Source organism: Oncorhynchus mykiss, chromosome 8, assembly GCF_013265735.2.
Source record: "Oncorhynchus mykiss isolate Arlee chromosome 8, USDA_OmykA_1.1, whole genome shotgun sequence".
Taxonomy (NCBI): Eukaryota; Metazoa; Chordata; class Actinopteri; order Salmoniformes; family Salmonidae; genus Oncorhynchus; species Oncorhynchus mykiss.
Window position 1 is genome coordinate 54,286,401 of NC_048572.1, and position 15,667 is coordinate 54,302,067.

At 42.5% G+C, this 15,667-nt stretch overlaps 1 protein-coding gene across 6 annotated transcripts in view; it reads left to right on the forward strand.

Moving 5' to 3' along the window:
* Window positions 1-714: 714 nt before the first annotated feature.
* The window catches only part of pde4ca (phosphodiesterase 4C, cAMP-specific a), a 59,903-nt gene continuing 44,950 nt past the window's right edge, over window positions 715-15,667 (forward strand). For 2 of the 6 annotated variants that reach the window (XM_021612967.2, XM_021612968.2), the window contains exons 1-2: window positions 715-918; window positions 3,626-3,940. In XM_021612967.2, coding sequence (XP_021468642.1) covers window positions 3,699-3,940 — 242 coding nt within the window. In that variant the 5' untranslated portion in view covers window positions 715-918; window positions 3,626-3,698. Of the gene's footprint in view, window positions 919-3,202; window positions 3,941-9,554; window positions 10,624-15,667 lie in introns of those variants that run through there. The other 4 variants (XM_021612970.2, XM_036985688.1, XM_021612966.2 and 1 more) reach the window with 4 other exon arrangements.

A 15,667-nucleotide genomic window follows, 5' to 3' on the forward strand; every position in this document is an offset into this window, starting at 1 on the left:
ACATATCATACGCAATGGAGGGACTGCGAATTTACATACAGAATTATACTAAATGCTCTGAGACCAGGTTGGCAGGTTGGCAGGTAGCCAGGCAAAGGAACAGAGCCTATTTCCAAGAAACAGAGCTTAGATGGCTTTGAAGATTTGAAGATTTCATCACATTTCCAACATTCTCATGAAAACACCAAAGTCTTTGTAGACCAATTTAGAGTTTCTTATCTACTATTGTCATCGTTCTCCCAGTCTTCAAATTAAGTACAACATACAGACATTTAATGTCTTGTGTTTGATTCTATAGATTTGTTAGGTTTATTTCCAAATAGCGGAGTAAAGGAATACATTTGGTTTGAAGGTATTTTGGTATATAAATTATATTTTTTGTTATTGTTATGTGGTGGCACCGTTTGAAAATGGAAAACCGTTTAATTAAGAGATTTCATTTGAGTTTCTGAGACGGTCATATTTTACATTGAGGAAACGTATATTAAATGTTGGCATTGTGATGTAGGCATATTGAGCTTGACGGGTGGACAAACACCAAACAACCCCAAAAATGTTAACAAACAGTCAGATATAAGTTTTGTCCACAGAGTTGCAATCTCAGGCCTTAGGTGGCCACTGCTAGTGTTCTAATGTGTTTTTCACTCCCATCCAGGGCCAGTGGGAAAATGCTTTACCTGCATGAAGAACATTCAGAGGAGGACTCCATGGAACCCATACTCAAGCCTGACCTCCCCTGTACTGTCAAAAGCCTCTTCTCTGGGAGACTGCAACTCCCCCTTCTGTCCCGCTGACACTCCCCCCAGGACGTCAGAAAGAGGGCAGAACAAGCACAGCCCGTCTCCAAGTCCTCCTCGCTCGGCCTCCAGTTCGCTAGGAGCCTGGAAACCATCACCGGCAGCTTTTCCAGGGCTCTCAGTAAGTGAAATGTTGTTGGGTTTTTTTGCTCTTGGGCCCAAATCCAAAACAATTTATACCTCTTTCCTCATAGGTCTTTCGTAGTCTGGTTATTTGTTTGGAATGCTGGGGCTTTCCAACCCTCTTCTCCCTGTGGTGTGGTGCAGAGTGAGTGGGAAAGGTAGCAGATGAAGGGGGGGGGGGCTATATTTAGATGTTTAGTTCCTCTTAGTTGGAGTAGTGCTTTCTATATATTTCGTGCTATGCTTGCCTCAACCTAAAAAATTAATTACAATATTTTGATACTTTGAAATAGTAAAATGGTCCTAATACAAGTCCTTGCTGACTCCCGATAGCATATTATTGGATGCAATATGCACAGGAAAGAGCCCTACTGAATAATTAAGGACATTGCTTGGCTCTGTTGAAAGTCTGGTATGAACAAGCTATAGAAATATCAACTTCATTCTTGACATGACTTCCTCATTCAATGGAACGCCATTTTCCCAATAATGATCTATGACAACTCTGCAACTGCAACTACAGAAATTAAATGTAAATTACAGGGCCAGCTCCAGGCATAAGCAACATAAGTGGTCACTTAGGGCCCCAGGTCACTAGGAGGCCGCCAAAGCCCCAAAATAAAAAGAATAATAATAATATACACTGAGTATACAAAACATTAAAAACACTCAGCATTGACAACAATGCCTCACAGTCTTTATATGCTTCTCACTGTGACCATATTGTCTGGTGAGACGGCCATGTGCTTGCATGTTAAGTTGCGAGTGCAGTTTTGATGCAGTGCCAGGGGAATTGAAGTGACTGGGTTGGAAGCTACGATAAACTCTCAAACTAGTATGTAGTTCAATGGAATCTAAACAAAACTTGATCAATCCTGTTAACGTCAAACCTTTAGAACTGGGCGTTAAGAGTGTAGTACTCTTAACAGTTGGCACTGTGCATTTCTCTTAACTGTATGGATTGTGGCTATGTATAGCCTTTATGTTGACCTAACTGCTGAGATCTCCAGTCATCGTCCTCATGCTTGTTCTCATGGGAAGCATTACAAGATGCTGCTTTCTATCGAAAGCAAAAATATGCCATCATGCGTGTCCTGCTAATATCCCTGTATATGGTCAGGTCATTTTGGTCTGGTTAACACTGAAAACCAGCTGTGTTTAAAGGGATAGTTTGCCCAAATATAACATTGTTATTATATTTTCTTGGAAGTAGTCCAGGGGCCAGGGGTGACTGCAACCCAAAATGATGCTTTCACTGGCTAATATTAGCGTTGATTATCCTCCCCAAAAATTGGGTTAATTTGTGTCCACTTTAGCATTGTCTGAATTGCAAGCCAAAATCAACTTCAGCTAAAAAAATGTAAAATTATTTTCACGCAAAAAAAGCATTTCAATTGAGCTGTATTCAATACTTTCTTAAAACAAACCTTGGTGATCTATTGAAGGCTAATTTGAAACGTTACTCTTGTTTACGAAATAACTTTAGAACAGCAGGTTGGTTCAGACATTTAATCATTTACCCTGAGATGGTTGTCTGTGGCTGTTAGAAAGTGATGTGTCGGTCTCTCCTAAAGGGGTCAATTAGCTCTTTTCACCACTGTCCCATTGTTAAGGATTGGTGTTCTTTAATAAGGACACTCATTGACAGTTGCGAGAGAACCAAAAGAGCCTGTTTTTAAAAGGCAACACTGTCTTAGCCTCTACCCGGCTGGCTGTCATAGGTTCCTCCTGCGTCAGATGTTCTGACTCCTAGGTTATTCTGGGGAGCGCGGTGCTCAGCTGCAAGTCGTAAGATCGCAGGAAAACCTTTTCTCTTTTCCTCCTGATAAACAAAGCCCCCCAGGGAAGCGAGTACCCTAGTCACAGATAGAGAGAGCCATCGTGACAGGGCCCATGCTCTTTATAATTCTATCTACCCTCACTTTTTTATAGTCGCGGGCCCTTCATGTGACTTTTCCTGGTAGACTTGTGAGCATGTGAAAGGCAAAATGGATAGCAATAGCGCTGGGACTTAGACCAGAGTAATGTTAAGTTGAGCAGGGTTAATGTTTATACTCAGAGAAATTGAGAGAGGAAGTTATTATGGAGCATAGTTTGAAGTGGACCAGTGCTATGCTCTGGCAAGGGGAGGGGGAGGGGGTGATCTGTCATGCCTCTCGTTCACTGTAAATCAGACATCCATATTTAGTCGGGAGGGAGGGAGGGAGGGAGGGAAGGCCTAGCAGTTATGTAAACAAAAGCCTGGGCAGGCAGGGGAGGGATTGCACTGCGCTAATGTTTGAGTCCATTAACCACGACTATGATCTTTGGAGAGAGACAGGGCTGTTAACAAATAAAGGACAGGGTCAGATAGAGCGCTGTCTAGCTTTTTCAGGTGCTCTTATCAGAGCACTTTCTAGAGTCAGTTTTAGTTGTATCCCTGACTAATGGAGCGATAAATCCAGGTTTTACTGGCCTCTGCGCTGACCAGTCAGTTTTGTGAGAGGAGGATTAGAACAGCCAAGCTTCAAGGTTGATCAGATTCACCAGGACAGCACAACCAAGCCAGGACATTTCCATTTTTTGCATTTTAGTAATTTAGCAGACATTTTTATCCAGAACAATTTACAGGAGCAATTTGTGTTAAGTACCTTGCTCAAGGGCACATTGACAGATTTTTCAGGGATTTGAACCAGTAACCTTTTGGCCCAACGCTTAATCTCTAGGCTACCTGCCACCCCCAGGACGAAGGGACAGGGGGAACCAGGATCAAACAACTGAGTGAAAACGGCTGACGCCATGAGTGAAGCATGCTCTGAGAGCTCTGAGGAGGAGCGGTCTGAAGAACAGTCTGAGGAGGTGTCGGTCAGCAGGCTTCCGGTCATCCAACTCAAGCCCAGATCGCCAGGCACATCCCCCAAGATGTCCCCCCGTGACTCCCCGCGTGGGTCACCCCGAAACTCCCCGCTGCTCTTCAGGAAGCTGCTGATGAACCGGAGCATTAGTCTACAGAGACGCTTCACTCTGGCCCACACTCCCAGGTAGAGACCTCCTTGTGTTCCATGCCTGTTTTATCTGAGCTTGGGGTCCCTCAGGGTTGTGTGACTACCCCGTTGTGTTTCGAGAGCAAACTTTCAAAGGTGGTAGAAGAAAAATCTTCGAGACCCTTTCTAAAGGTGATATGAAGTTTAAGTCAGCAGTGAGGGTTTTTTATACTGCAGCTAACAATTACTTTTGAAAGTACTGACTTGTGCTGTGCTTGAATAGATGCCTTTGTTGTGTATGAGCAGAATTTCCTCTGGCCCGAGGTGGTCTAAATTAGTCGGAGCCTTGTTTCTTTGTTGTGTTTTGCACATAGTAACTGTTGATTTGAAAAAATATTATGGATTCTTTAAAGTTAGGAGCTTTTATGAAATGGTTTTACAAGGTCCTCTTCATACACTAGAGTTGTTGTAATAAACAGATTTACACTCAATATTATGGAGTATAAAATATTTGTTCTCTGGATTTTGCTTGTTAAATTTTTAAAAATCTCATCCCCTCTTTAATCTGCACACGTGTCTTTGTTTTTCTTGTGGACTGACAAAACAAATTAGATTAGGTGACCATGATATTCTTCAAGTAGGACTCCTGAGTGGCGCATCAGTCGAAGGTACTGCATCTCAGTGCTAGAGACGTCATTACAGACCCTGGTGTCACAACCGGCAGTGATTGGTAGACCAAAAGGGCGGTGCACAATTGGCCCAGCGTCGTCCGGGTTAGGGTTTGGCCGGGTTACGCTGTCATTGTAAATAATAATTTGTTCTTAACTGACTTGCCTAGTTAAATAAAGGTTAAAAAAAACAACTCCCAAGTAAATTTGCATTTAGTCCGTTTTTGGTTGGTCTGCCAAATACTTATTCGTTGGGTGCTCTGCTGAGGTGAAAAAAATATAGGCCAATTATGTACATTTGCATTAAGCCTACAACATACTATATACATTTACTGAAGAAGTGTTACAATTGTGTGACCGGAGTTTTATTTGTAGTTCAATATACAGTCCTTGAACATGGGCTCACTAATGACAAACTTGCCATATTTCATTTTTATTTGTATTTGGCAGTTATTAAGGCAGTTATATACCATTTCAAATATTACATGACATTACATTTCACAACACTTTACCAAACACATTGTGTTCCTTCAGTCCACTACTCTAATAACACATACCTACAATACAAATCCATGTGTACATGTGTGTAGAGTGCGTATGTGTGTCTATACCTGTGTGTGTCTCTTCACAGTCCCCGCTGTTCCATAAGGTGTATTTTCATCCGTTTTTTCAATCTGATTCTACTGCTTGCATCAGTTACCTGATGAGGAACAGAGTTCTATGTAGTTATGGCTCTATGTAGTACTGTTCGCCTCCCATCGTCTGTTCTTGACTTGGGGACTGTGAAGAGACCTCTGGTGGCATGTCTTGTGGAGTATGCATGGGTGTCCGAGCTGTGTGCTAGTAGTTTAAACGGACATCTCGGTACATTCAGCTTGTCAACACTTCTTACAAAAACAAGTAGTGATTAAGTCAATCTCCCCTCCAATAACCTGGTCAGCCCTAAGTTTAAGACTCTCTTTGAAGTGGAGTCATACAATATACTCAATTTCTTCTGCGTTGTCAAGTACAGATGTGTTTCTTGACTAGGTGGCTTTTTGTCATACGCGGCGGTTCGTCAACTCTTCTGCTCGGATACTAGAAAGCAACGTGATGCGTGACGTCCCCTGAAAAGGCAGAGCCACGCTCATTCTAGTAGGACTTAATGAGGACAGCTGCCTGATAGGGACGCTGTTCAAGCCCTTCTCTGACTAAGCCTATTGGTAGGATTCGTTTAATGAACCTGTTACGCCATTCCCACAAGTCATAACCCATGATATTGATGCAAATCAAATATTTACTGTGTTTGTGTTGAAGAGACGAAGCAGCCGGGCCGATTAAAGAGCACTTGACCTTATTTGCTTAGGAGCGAAATAAACATTTTGTCGGGTAGGACATATTTTTTCAAACAGCAAAACACTCACCGGGTTTTTTTTCTCATATGTTTGTGACAGTGTCTGCCTCAGAGGGATGGGTGTTTCCAGTTTATACACCATGTGTTGCTTGTGCAAAGTGCAGTTTAGGAGAATGGAGAAAATTGCACTCATCAACATCACACACACCTTCACAAGAAGTAAGAAGTAAGCACACAGGACTGTTAAAGAGGTGTCTCTGAATTGTTGTAAGCAAGGTAACGTATTTCAGCAACCATGAAAAACGTAAAAACCCTGAGACTGTTGACATGGTACAAAACCTTGTCACCAATGTGGAGGCTAGCCTCTAATTCGCATATAAATAAACAGATGTTTTTTTTTTACACGTTCATACATCTTTATTACATTTTATTGGTGGGATAATTTTGCTCGGGCATTTAAGCATTACTCCTAATGGTCCTGCCTGTGAGTGTGTGATAATAACCAAGAAAGGCACTCCATCTTTATGGTTTATCTCAGATCTGTCCATCTCATGGAAATTTGGACTTTTTAAAACTATAATTAGAAAGAGGGACCATCCTGTAGGGACAGAGCTTTATAAAGGGCTTGAGCCCCTGAGAATGTACAGTGCCCCTAACAACGAGAACGAAACAAGCTGTTGGAGATGAGTTATAGCAGGATGGCTGGATAAGGGGACGAATTAAACAAACTAGCAGTCTGTTGGAAAAACGTACAGACAGGCAGCTTAAGTTTATCAGGGCAGGAGACGATAAATGTTTAAGTTTGAGGGAAATGTTGGAGACCATGTTGGAGGAAACCACAGTAGTTCCTTCCGGTGTAATGTGATGTTTTGTTGTCAAGCATTGTGCTTTTTGTTGATTGCCTTAGAAAAACGGCTGGACTGACAGGCACTTCCCTAATAAAAGTGAGTCACAGTATAAAAAACGTTTAAAAAAAAAAAAGTAATTTCTGAGCGATGAATGAAAGTACTGCACCTCAAACTGGTTTTTAGTTGATTGTTAGAAAAATACCTTTGACTGGGTCAAAGTCAGGTGAGGCATTCTTTTTTTTCATAGCATTGATGCTCGTTTCATTAGCAACACAATTCAATCATATGCTACTTACTGTATGTTGTTCAGTCCTGTTGTTTTGTCTGGTCTTGAGGATTGTTAAGTGCTGTCCGGCGTTAGCAGGCGTAAAGTATCAAGGCCTGACCCCAACGGCATTCACTTTCAAGTGCCTCCAGGTGGTTCAACTCTCCTTGCAGTTGCTGTACCCTCTGTATGACATGACATAGTGCAAAAACCCACATCCTTGTCCTTTTACACTGATTGTGCTCAGGTTAATCCTTTTGTTTTGGGGTACGGCTTTTCGTTCTCTGTCTAGGTCACCAGACAGTTGTCTTGAACACAACAGTAGCCTGTTTATAGTAAAGCAAGGCTCTGGGTGTGGTTTTACAAGGCTCTGGGTCTGGTTTTACAAGGCTCTGGGTCTGGTTTTACAAGGCTTTGCACAGTGTTCCGCTAAAAACGACATCAGGGCCAATGTTTGAATCATGTTATGGATCCAAATTGTCCCTCGCTTTTTTGAAATTGGACAAACAATTAAACAATGTAATGCCTCTAATTTCCACCAGAGGCTGCTAATATTATGTATTGCAGATACATATTTTTGCCTCTGGGCTTATGCTCAGACTGTTGGATTGATGTGTTTCCTTGACAGTAATCCCGTATGTTGCCCACCCATGTCGTAGTCACTCTGGGGCCTCGTGCAACATGCCGTACAACATGCCTGCCCTCCTTTGCTGCAAACCAGCAGCAGGAGATATTTCTTTCATGTAAAAAATGATCTTACTGCAGAGGAAGCATGACCATAAACAAATATGAGTCTGTTTTCATATGAATAACTTGAGGACTCATAACCAAGGGCACATTCAAGGACATATGAAGAGGGGAAAGACGATTATGCATCTACGCTGAGTTTACTAAACAGACCTTCCTAAAATTGAGTTGCACCCCCCCCAACTTAATCTTTTGTCTTGCCCATTCACCCTCTGAATGGCACACATACACAATCCATGTCTCAATTGTCTCGCGGCTTAAAAAGTATTATTTCACCTGTCTCCTCCATTTCATCTACACTGATTGAAGTGGATTTAACAGGTGACATCCACTATATATACAAAAGTATGTGGACACCCCTTCAGATTAGTGGATTTGGCCATTTCTGCCACACCCGTTGCTGACAGGTGTATAATAGCGAGCACACGGCCATGCAATCTCCATAGACAAACATTGACAGTAGAATGGCCTTACTGAAGAGCTCAGTGACTTTCAACGTGGCACCGTCATAGGATGCCACCTTTCCAACAAGTCAGTTTGTCAAATTTCTGCCCTGCTCGTGCTGTAGGTGCTGTTATTGTGAAGTGGAAATGTCTAGGAGCTGTAGCGTGTAGAATGTAAAAATCTTCTGTCCTCAGTTGCAACACTCACTACTGAGTTCCAAACTGCCTCTGGAAGAAATGTAAGCACAAGAACTGTTCGTCAGGAGCTTCATGAAATAGGTTTCCATGGCCGAGCAGCTGCACACAAGCCTAAGATGCCAAGCGTCTAGAGTGATGTAAAGCTCACTGCCATTGGAGTCTGGAGCAGTGGAAACGCGTTCTCTGGAGTGATAAATCAAGCTTCACCATCTGGCATGACAAATCTGAGTTTGGCGGATGCCAGGAGAACGCTTCCTGCCCGAATGCATAGTGCTAACTGTAAAGTTTGGTGGAGGAGGAATAATGGTCTAGGGCTGTTTTTCATGGTTCGGACTAGGCCCCTTAGTTCCAGTGAATGGAAATTGTAATGCTACAGCATACATTGACATTCTAAACGATTCTGTGCTTCCAACTTTGTGGCAACAATTTGGGGAAGGCCCTTTGCTGTTTCAGCATGACAACCTGCTCCCTTTCAATTGCTACCATGGTTATGCACATGCGTTTCATATTTCTTCTGTAAGAAACATGTATTTTAAACCCTATCCATATAGGCCAATTCCCATGAGTGTAAAGGGTTAAACAAGCAGCATTTGCCAGAGTAGCCTGTGATCAGACTATACATATAGAATAAACACATGCGCAGAAGCTTCTGGACTAGTGCACGTAAAAAAAGTCTGATCCGCAGCCGCTCCATAGTTTAAGCACTCAGACAGAACTCCATGTCCATGACACCTCCCCCTCCCATTATCTATTGGATTTTTAAAAAACACAGTTTTATTGAGCTACTGGGGTGAGTTGCTGCTGCCTCATTTGGAAGCAGGTCAGTCCTATGAGTGCGGCTTGTAGCGGAGCTGTAGGGAACTGGACGAGGCATCCGTAGAGGACCGCAATGGAACCTTGCATCTGGGTTTAGAAAATACCTCTCTCCTCCTGCCTCCCCCCTTCACTAGCAGAGTCCTGGTAGGCTTCAGCAGTACAAACCGGCCCCTAGCACCATTCAGACTGCTCCAACTTCTCATCTTATGACCCTCTCTCTATCTTTTCTTTCCCCTCTCTCTCTCTCTCTCTCTCTCTCTCTCTCTCTCTCTCTCTCTCTCTCTCTCTATCTCTATCTCTCTCTCTCTCTCGGCAGAGTTAGTGTTGTTGTCTGTTATTCCAAGGCGGAGTAAGTGTTGTTGTTTCTTGTTCCAGGCCAGAGTTTAGTCCCAGTAGTTTCAGAAGAGAAGAGAGGAGAGTCTGATATAAACGGTTGAGGGGCCACACACTCCTGGGAGCATTTTTGGGATTATTTTCTCTCTGACTCGATTTTTATAAATTTCTTCAAGGTTTTATTTGAACAAAGAAAGAAGCAGCTTCTGGGCTCTAGAACAGCGCCGTATTTGTTTTTAAGGCGACTTTTGGACCCTATTTGGAGGACTCTCGCACCCCTCCCCCTGTCAGTCCTCTGGCTATTAGGAAGATTGAGTTTGCTGTTAACCTATTTAGGAATGCGAGGAGTAAAAGTGAAAAGTTTATCTCAGCTTCTTGCTGGTGAGCAGAACGGAAAACAAGCAGGGAATTAGCTCCAGACCTGTGCTGACAGCTGATATGAGCCACAATTTAAATTGATTTGATTTGGCCCGTTGGTAAACTCATATGCTTTCTGAGATGGGCTCCTAACAGGCATCATTCTGCCTTTTTAGGTGTGTTAACACAGAGTTAGGTGAACTTTATCAGTAAAAAAAAAAAAAAAGGACATATCCCCACTGCAGGGACCAGATCCTGTAGAACTTTGGTAGCTCAGTTGAGCTTTCTGCTTTTCAATGAAGGCACTACTTTATCATAACATGTTCTTCTTCTCAGGAATTGCATGGACACAAACCAGCCCTAACATTTGCGTGAAAACCTGTTATTGACCGTGCAGAACTTGAATTAATCCCTCTTGTGTCTCTGCTAGATGCAGTAGGTGTAACTTGGTTCTGCTTTTGTGGACCGATTGTTCTCACAAGGTGTACCATGTTTAGTTTGTAACTGAACAGTACCAATAGACATTGGACATTCACATTCAACCAAGACAGGCCACATAAATGTTGCGGTCCATTCTGTTCATCCCCTGTCATCTGAAGGCTGTTGCATCTCTGAATTCCACCGGTACCTTTGGCTCTTTGAAGTAGCCGGCACAATGATGAACAAAGACTCTCGCTTCCCCAGGAAAGCTGTGCATAGCAACACCTCCTCTCGAAGGCACTCATGCATTGGGTAGGTACAGTCCTGTGGTGTAAGCTGTTTGTTGTGATGAGTTACTTGCTGACACAACTGTACTGTGTGTGTGTGTGTACTGTACAAATACCAGGGCTGGAAATTGCCAGGGACCTCAAGATACGATATTACCTCAAGATACGATATATCACAATACGTAGGTGCCGATACAATATGTATTGCGATTCTCACAATTCTTGCGATTCTATTATGTATTGCAATTCGATACCACGATTTTATGTTCCAAACATATTGCTCACTGTATGTCTGCTGCAGAGAGACAAGAGAGAGCATGAGAAAATGAGTTTTGATCAGTCATGGAAATAAAAGTCCTGAAAACATGTTGGCTCACTATTTAAGATGAAGATGGAGAACAAGCTGTAGGATGAAAAATACTGGAGTTTTGGCGCAGGTACCGCCAATTGCGCTCTTAGAAAAAAGGGTGCTATCTAGAACCTAACATTTTTTGGGCTGTCCCCATAGGAGAACCCTTTGACGAACCCTATTCGGGTCCAGGTAGAACACTTTTTGGTTCCATTTAGGACTCTTTCCACAGAGGGTTCTGCATGGAACCCAATAGGCTTCTACATGGAACCAAAAATACTTATCCTATGGGGACAGCCAAATAACTATTGTGGAACCCTCTTTTCTAATATTGTAGCGCTAGTTAACGCTACCTACCAACAAAACAACATTTTACAAATCGATATTTGGAGTCAAAGTATCGATATAATATGGTACAAAAATTATAGCGCAGTATTTAACTGTATCAACCCCCCCCCCCCATCACTAACAAATACTGGATTGTATGTTCTCTATCATAAGTTGTTTTTCACATTCATTACGCATTACAAATTATTACAGTTTTCTCCCTGTAACCAGTAAGACATAATTAAATAAGGATAATGATCATTAATTAATCCTTAATAATGATTTGTTATGCATTGCCTCTTTTTTTTCCACCTGTTGGTTGGTGATACAAAAGGGTTTCTTATGTAGTGGATCGTAAACCTTCATAAGGTTCTCATCGAGGAATATTATGGAGAAGTAGACTCCCCTCCAAATCATTGTATCTGTTAACAAAGTTTCACTGCTGTACAGAAAGAAGTGCTCTCCCTAACAGTTCTAACATATTGCACTTGTCTGCATTTGGTTTCAGTTGTATCACTTTGTGCTCACTTTGTGCTCTTTGCCTTTCAGGGAAGTTGTGATATGCCACGGGATTGTTATTTATAGTAACATACTCAGCATTTTAGTTGGTGCTAAAACACCCTCAAGTGGGTGGCAAGAGAAGCCAATGTTGAAGCCAAAGATCTGTAATTTGGTGGTGTTGCTATTCGTTGTTTAGTTTCAGCAGTTTTCTGTGGTGTGTTTTCAATGTTTTTATGGAGTGTTTTGGAGTGTTGAGCATTTTGTTATGTTCTAGAGCATTTTGTGATGGCACTGTAGTCTGGCTGTGGTGCGTTTTCGCTATGGTCAGTTTTGTAGTTTGGCTGTGGTGCGTTTTGTAGTCTGGCTGTGGTGCGTTTTCGCTATGGTCAGTTTTGTAGTTTGGCTGTGGTGCGTTTTGTAGTCTGGCTGTGGTGCGTTTTCGCTATGGTCAGTTTTGTAGTTTGGCTGTGGTGCGTTTTCGCTATGGTCAGTTTTGTAGTTTCACTATGGCGCGTTTTGTAGTTTGGCTGTGGTGCGTTTTGTTGTTCTGGGTGTCCCACCCTGAGGGCGCTGGGACCGGGGTATCGATGGCACAGCCAGTGTCCATTGATGTCTTTCCTTGGGGGGGCGATGGGCCGCAGCCAAGCAGAGTCACGATGATCAGACACGCCATGATCCCATATGAGGATAGACCCCTTCACCACACACACACACACACACACACACACACACACACACACACACACACACACACACACACCATGAGGGTTACCCATGTCAAATCCCCAAGTTTTCCAAGAAAATGTATTCATACTGGTTTATTAACTAAATAATAAAATAATAAAAAGCCAAAGTTGAAATGACATATAGCCTAATCCATTATTCCAAAATTCGCATTTTCACTCCTCGACCGTGAGTTAAATAAACGAGAGACATGAAAATACGATGGGGGAGCTTTAGTAACTCTGTCTTCTGAGCTCAGTCTTACCCCTTTGCCTCCAAGCAGTCCTCCAGCTGTGATTGTGGCACAATCATATGAGCAGATCAAAGACAGAGATCTAGCGCACAGACAACAGAACAGAACACTCGCCCATAATATGACCAGATTAGTATCGCCACAGGTCTTGCCGCATGTCTCGCCAACCCGTTCCAAAGTGGAGTTCATGTAGGGATTAGGGAAGTCTAAATTGGTGCGATAGGAAACATTTCAATCTACAAAGATTCTCGTAGTCTGTGACAGAGTTTTACACCAGAGTTAACAGAGAGTTATTCCGCAACAATACATGGTATTATTTTATTGTTGTTCATGAGAATAACTATTGTTCATGGTTCTATTTCACTATGTAATAGTGTTGTTCATGAGAATAACTACTATTCATGGCTCTATTTAACTATGTCATTGTGTTGTTCATGAGAATAACTATTATTCATAGTAAATCAGTCATGCATGTCGATTATGGAGTTACAGTGTACATGTTCAGGGAAAGCGCCATATAGGGTGACTTAATAACGGGTTGGTTTATCCTTTGTTTTGCTTGCCACTGGAGCCTGCCTCTCTCTGCCCTACATGTCATAATATAATTCTGCTGGCTTCAGAAATCTTTAGCCCCCAATAGTGACAATCCCTCTGAACACACAGACATGAGCGCACATGCACTCACGCACACACACACACACACTTTCTCCCCGGAGCCGAGACAAAGCAGTCTGTTATATTCTAGATGTGTTCCCAACCCATCACAATAGAAGCTCATAAGCTTGTTCTGGTAGTACCAGGCCCCCATTCATCTCTGTAACATTTGGTATCAGGACACCGTTACGACTTGGAGACATCACTGGCATCATTTTTCTAGCAGAGATGGATGGGATTCACTGCAGATCGACACCATTCAAGTCAACTAATAATACATTGATGGTACAATTAACGAGGTGCAATGGAAGAGACAGTTATTCGTTCTGGTCTGAAAGGAATGTTTGGATTCCTAATAATGAATTGCCTTAGTCCATTCTGTGTTCTACGTCTATGATCTAGGCCTAAGGGCTGTAGTACCCTAGATGAGAAGGGCTACAGACAAGGTCTGGGCGAGTTAGTAGAAGAGATGATCTGTTCTGCTCTTTCTGTCTAGTTTTCAGCGAGGATCTGAATAGGGGTGCTAATAAGAGATATCTAGGGTGTCAAGCGAGGTAACGCAATTACAGGACAACAGTGTCAGTGTCCACAGGTTCCCAAAATAGCCCCCAGCCCAGAATAGTCGATAAGCGCTGCTGTGGCTAGGCACTGTCCATGTGCGTCAATGCTCTGCTCCATATTTTCAGCATGACTGATTTCCCCAATCACCCCCCCCCCCCCCCTTCCCAAAGCACATCGATCCAGTCCAGCGTGGCTGTTGGCTGGCCTGGGCCAACTCTGGCTGTCACCGCGCCAAGCCGCCGCTTCCAAGCCTCCCTCCCTGTTTACCTCCCTATTGTCCAGACCCAGGTCACATCAATGAACCACAATTAAACCAGGCCCAGTCTGGGCCTGTCATTAAGACATTGTGGCAAATGTCAGTTTATATTTACACCATGTCGACTGAGAAATTATTGAATTTATTAAGTTGAATTGTTTTGGGTCATGTTTTGATGACGATAGCGTGATTGGTTACAACTAATTTAGAGCATTTTAGTAAATTGCCTTCAACGGATACGATTCGTAGTGTTAAAGTAGGATTTTGTCCTGATAGGTGTCAGAGGGATCAAGCATCTAATGCCTTGCTTTGTAGTGTTCTAACAAGGTATTAACTCTAAGCCCTATCTGTTCAGTCCTGACCTGGCCTCTGTATTGAAGCCTGTTCTGTTCTCTCACATGGCATGTGGTTGTTGCCCTGGGTGTTGTGCAAGTATCAGGGCACCAGGACTTGTTTGCGACCACTAGAGGGAGGAAGTGTCTAGCTTTTGCATGGAGACTGGCTGAGCAAAGGAACAGTGGTTGTGGGAACAAACTGTGAGGATTATTCCTCGTTTTGCTATCAAGCACTCATCAAATAAAATCAACGTTTGTTGGTCACGTAGCCAGATATGCAGATGTTATTGACAGGTGCAGCAAAATACTTGTTTTTCTAGCTCCAACAGTGCAGTAATACTTGTGTTTCTAGCTCTAACAGTGCAGTAATACTTGTCTTTCTAGCTCCAACAGTGCAGTAATAATTGTGTTTCTAGCTCCAACAGTGCAGTAATACTTGTGTTTCTAGCTCCAACAGTGCAGTAATACTTGTGTTTCTAGCTCTAACAGTGCAGTAATACTTGTATTTCTAGCTCTAACAGTGCAGTAATATTTGTGTTTCTAGCTCTAACAGTGCAGTAATACGTGTGTTTCTAGCTCTAACAGTGCAGTAATACTTGTGTTTCTAGCTCTAACAGTGCAGTAATACTTATGTTTCTAGCTCTAACAGTGCAGTAATACTTGTGTTTCTAGCTCTAACAGTGCAGTAATACTTGTGTTTCTAGCTCTAATAGCGCAGTAATACTTGTGTTTCTAGCTCTAACAGTGCAGTAATATTTGTGTTTCTAGCTCTAACAGTGCAGTAATATTTGTGTTTCTAGCTCTAACAGTGCAGTAATACTTGTGTTTCTAGCTCTAACAGTGCAGTAATACTTGTGTTTCTGGCTCTAACAGTGCAGTAATACTTGTGTTTCTAGCTCTAACAGTGCAGTAATACTTGTGTTTCTAGCTCTAACCGTGCAGTAATACTTGTGTTTCTAGCTCTAATAGCGCAGTAATACCTAGCAACATATACTGTATACTGTATAAACAATACACACATAATCCAGATTTAAAAAAAAATGTTTTATGTAGGATGAGCCATGACTAGAATACAATATATACATGGAAAGTGGGTGAAACAGTGCGCAA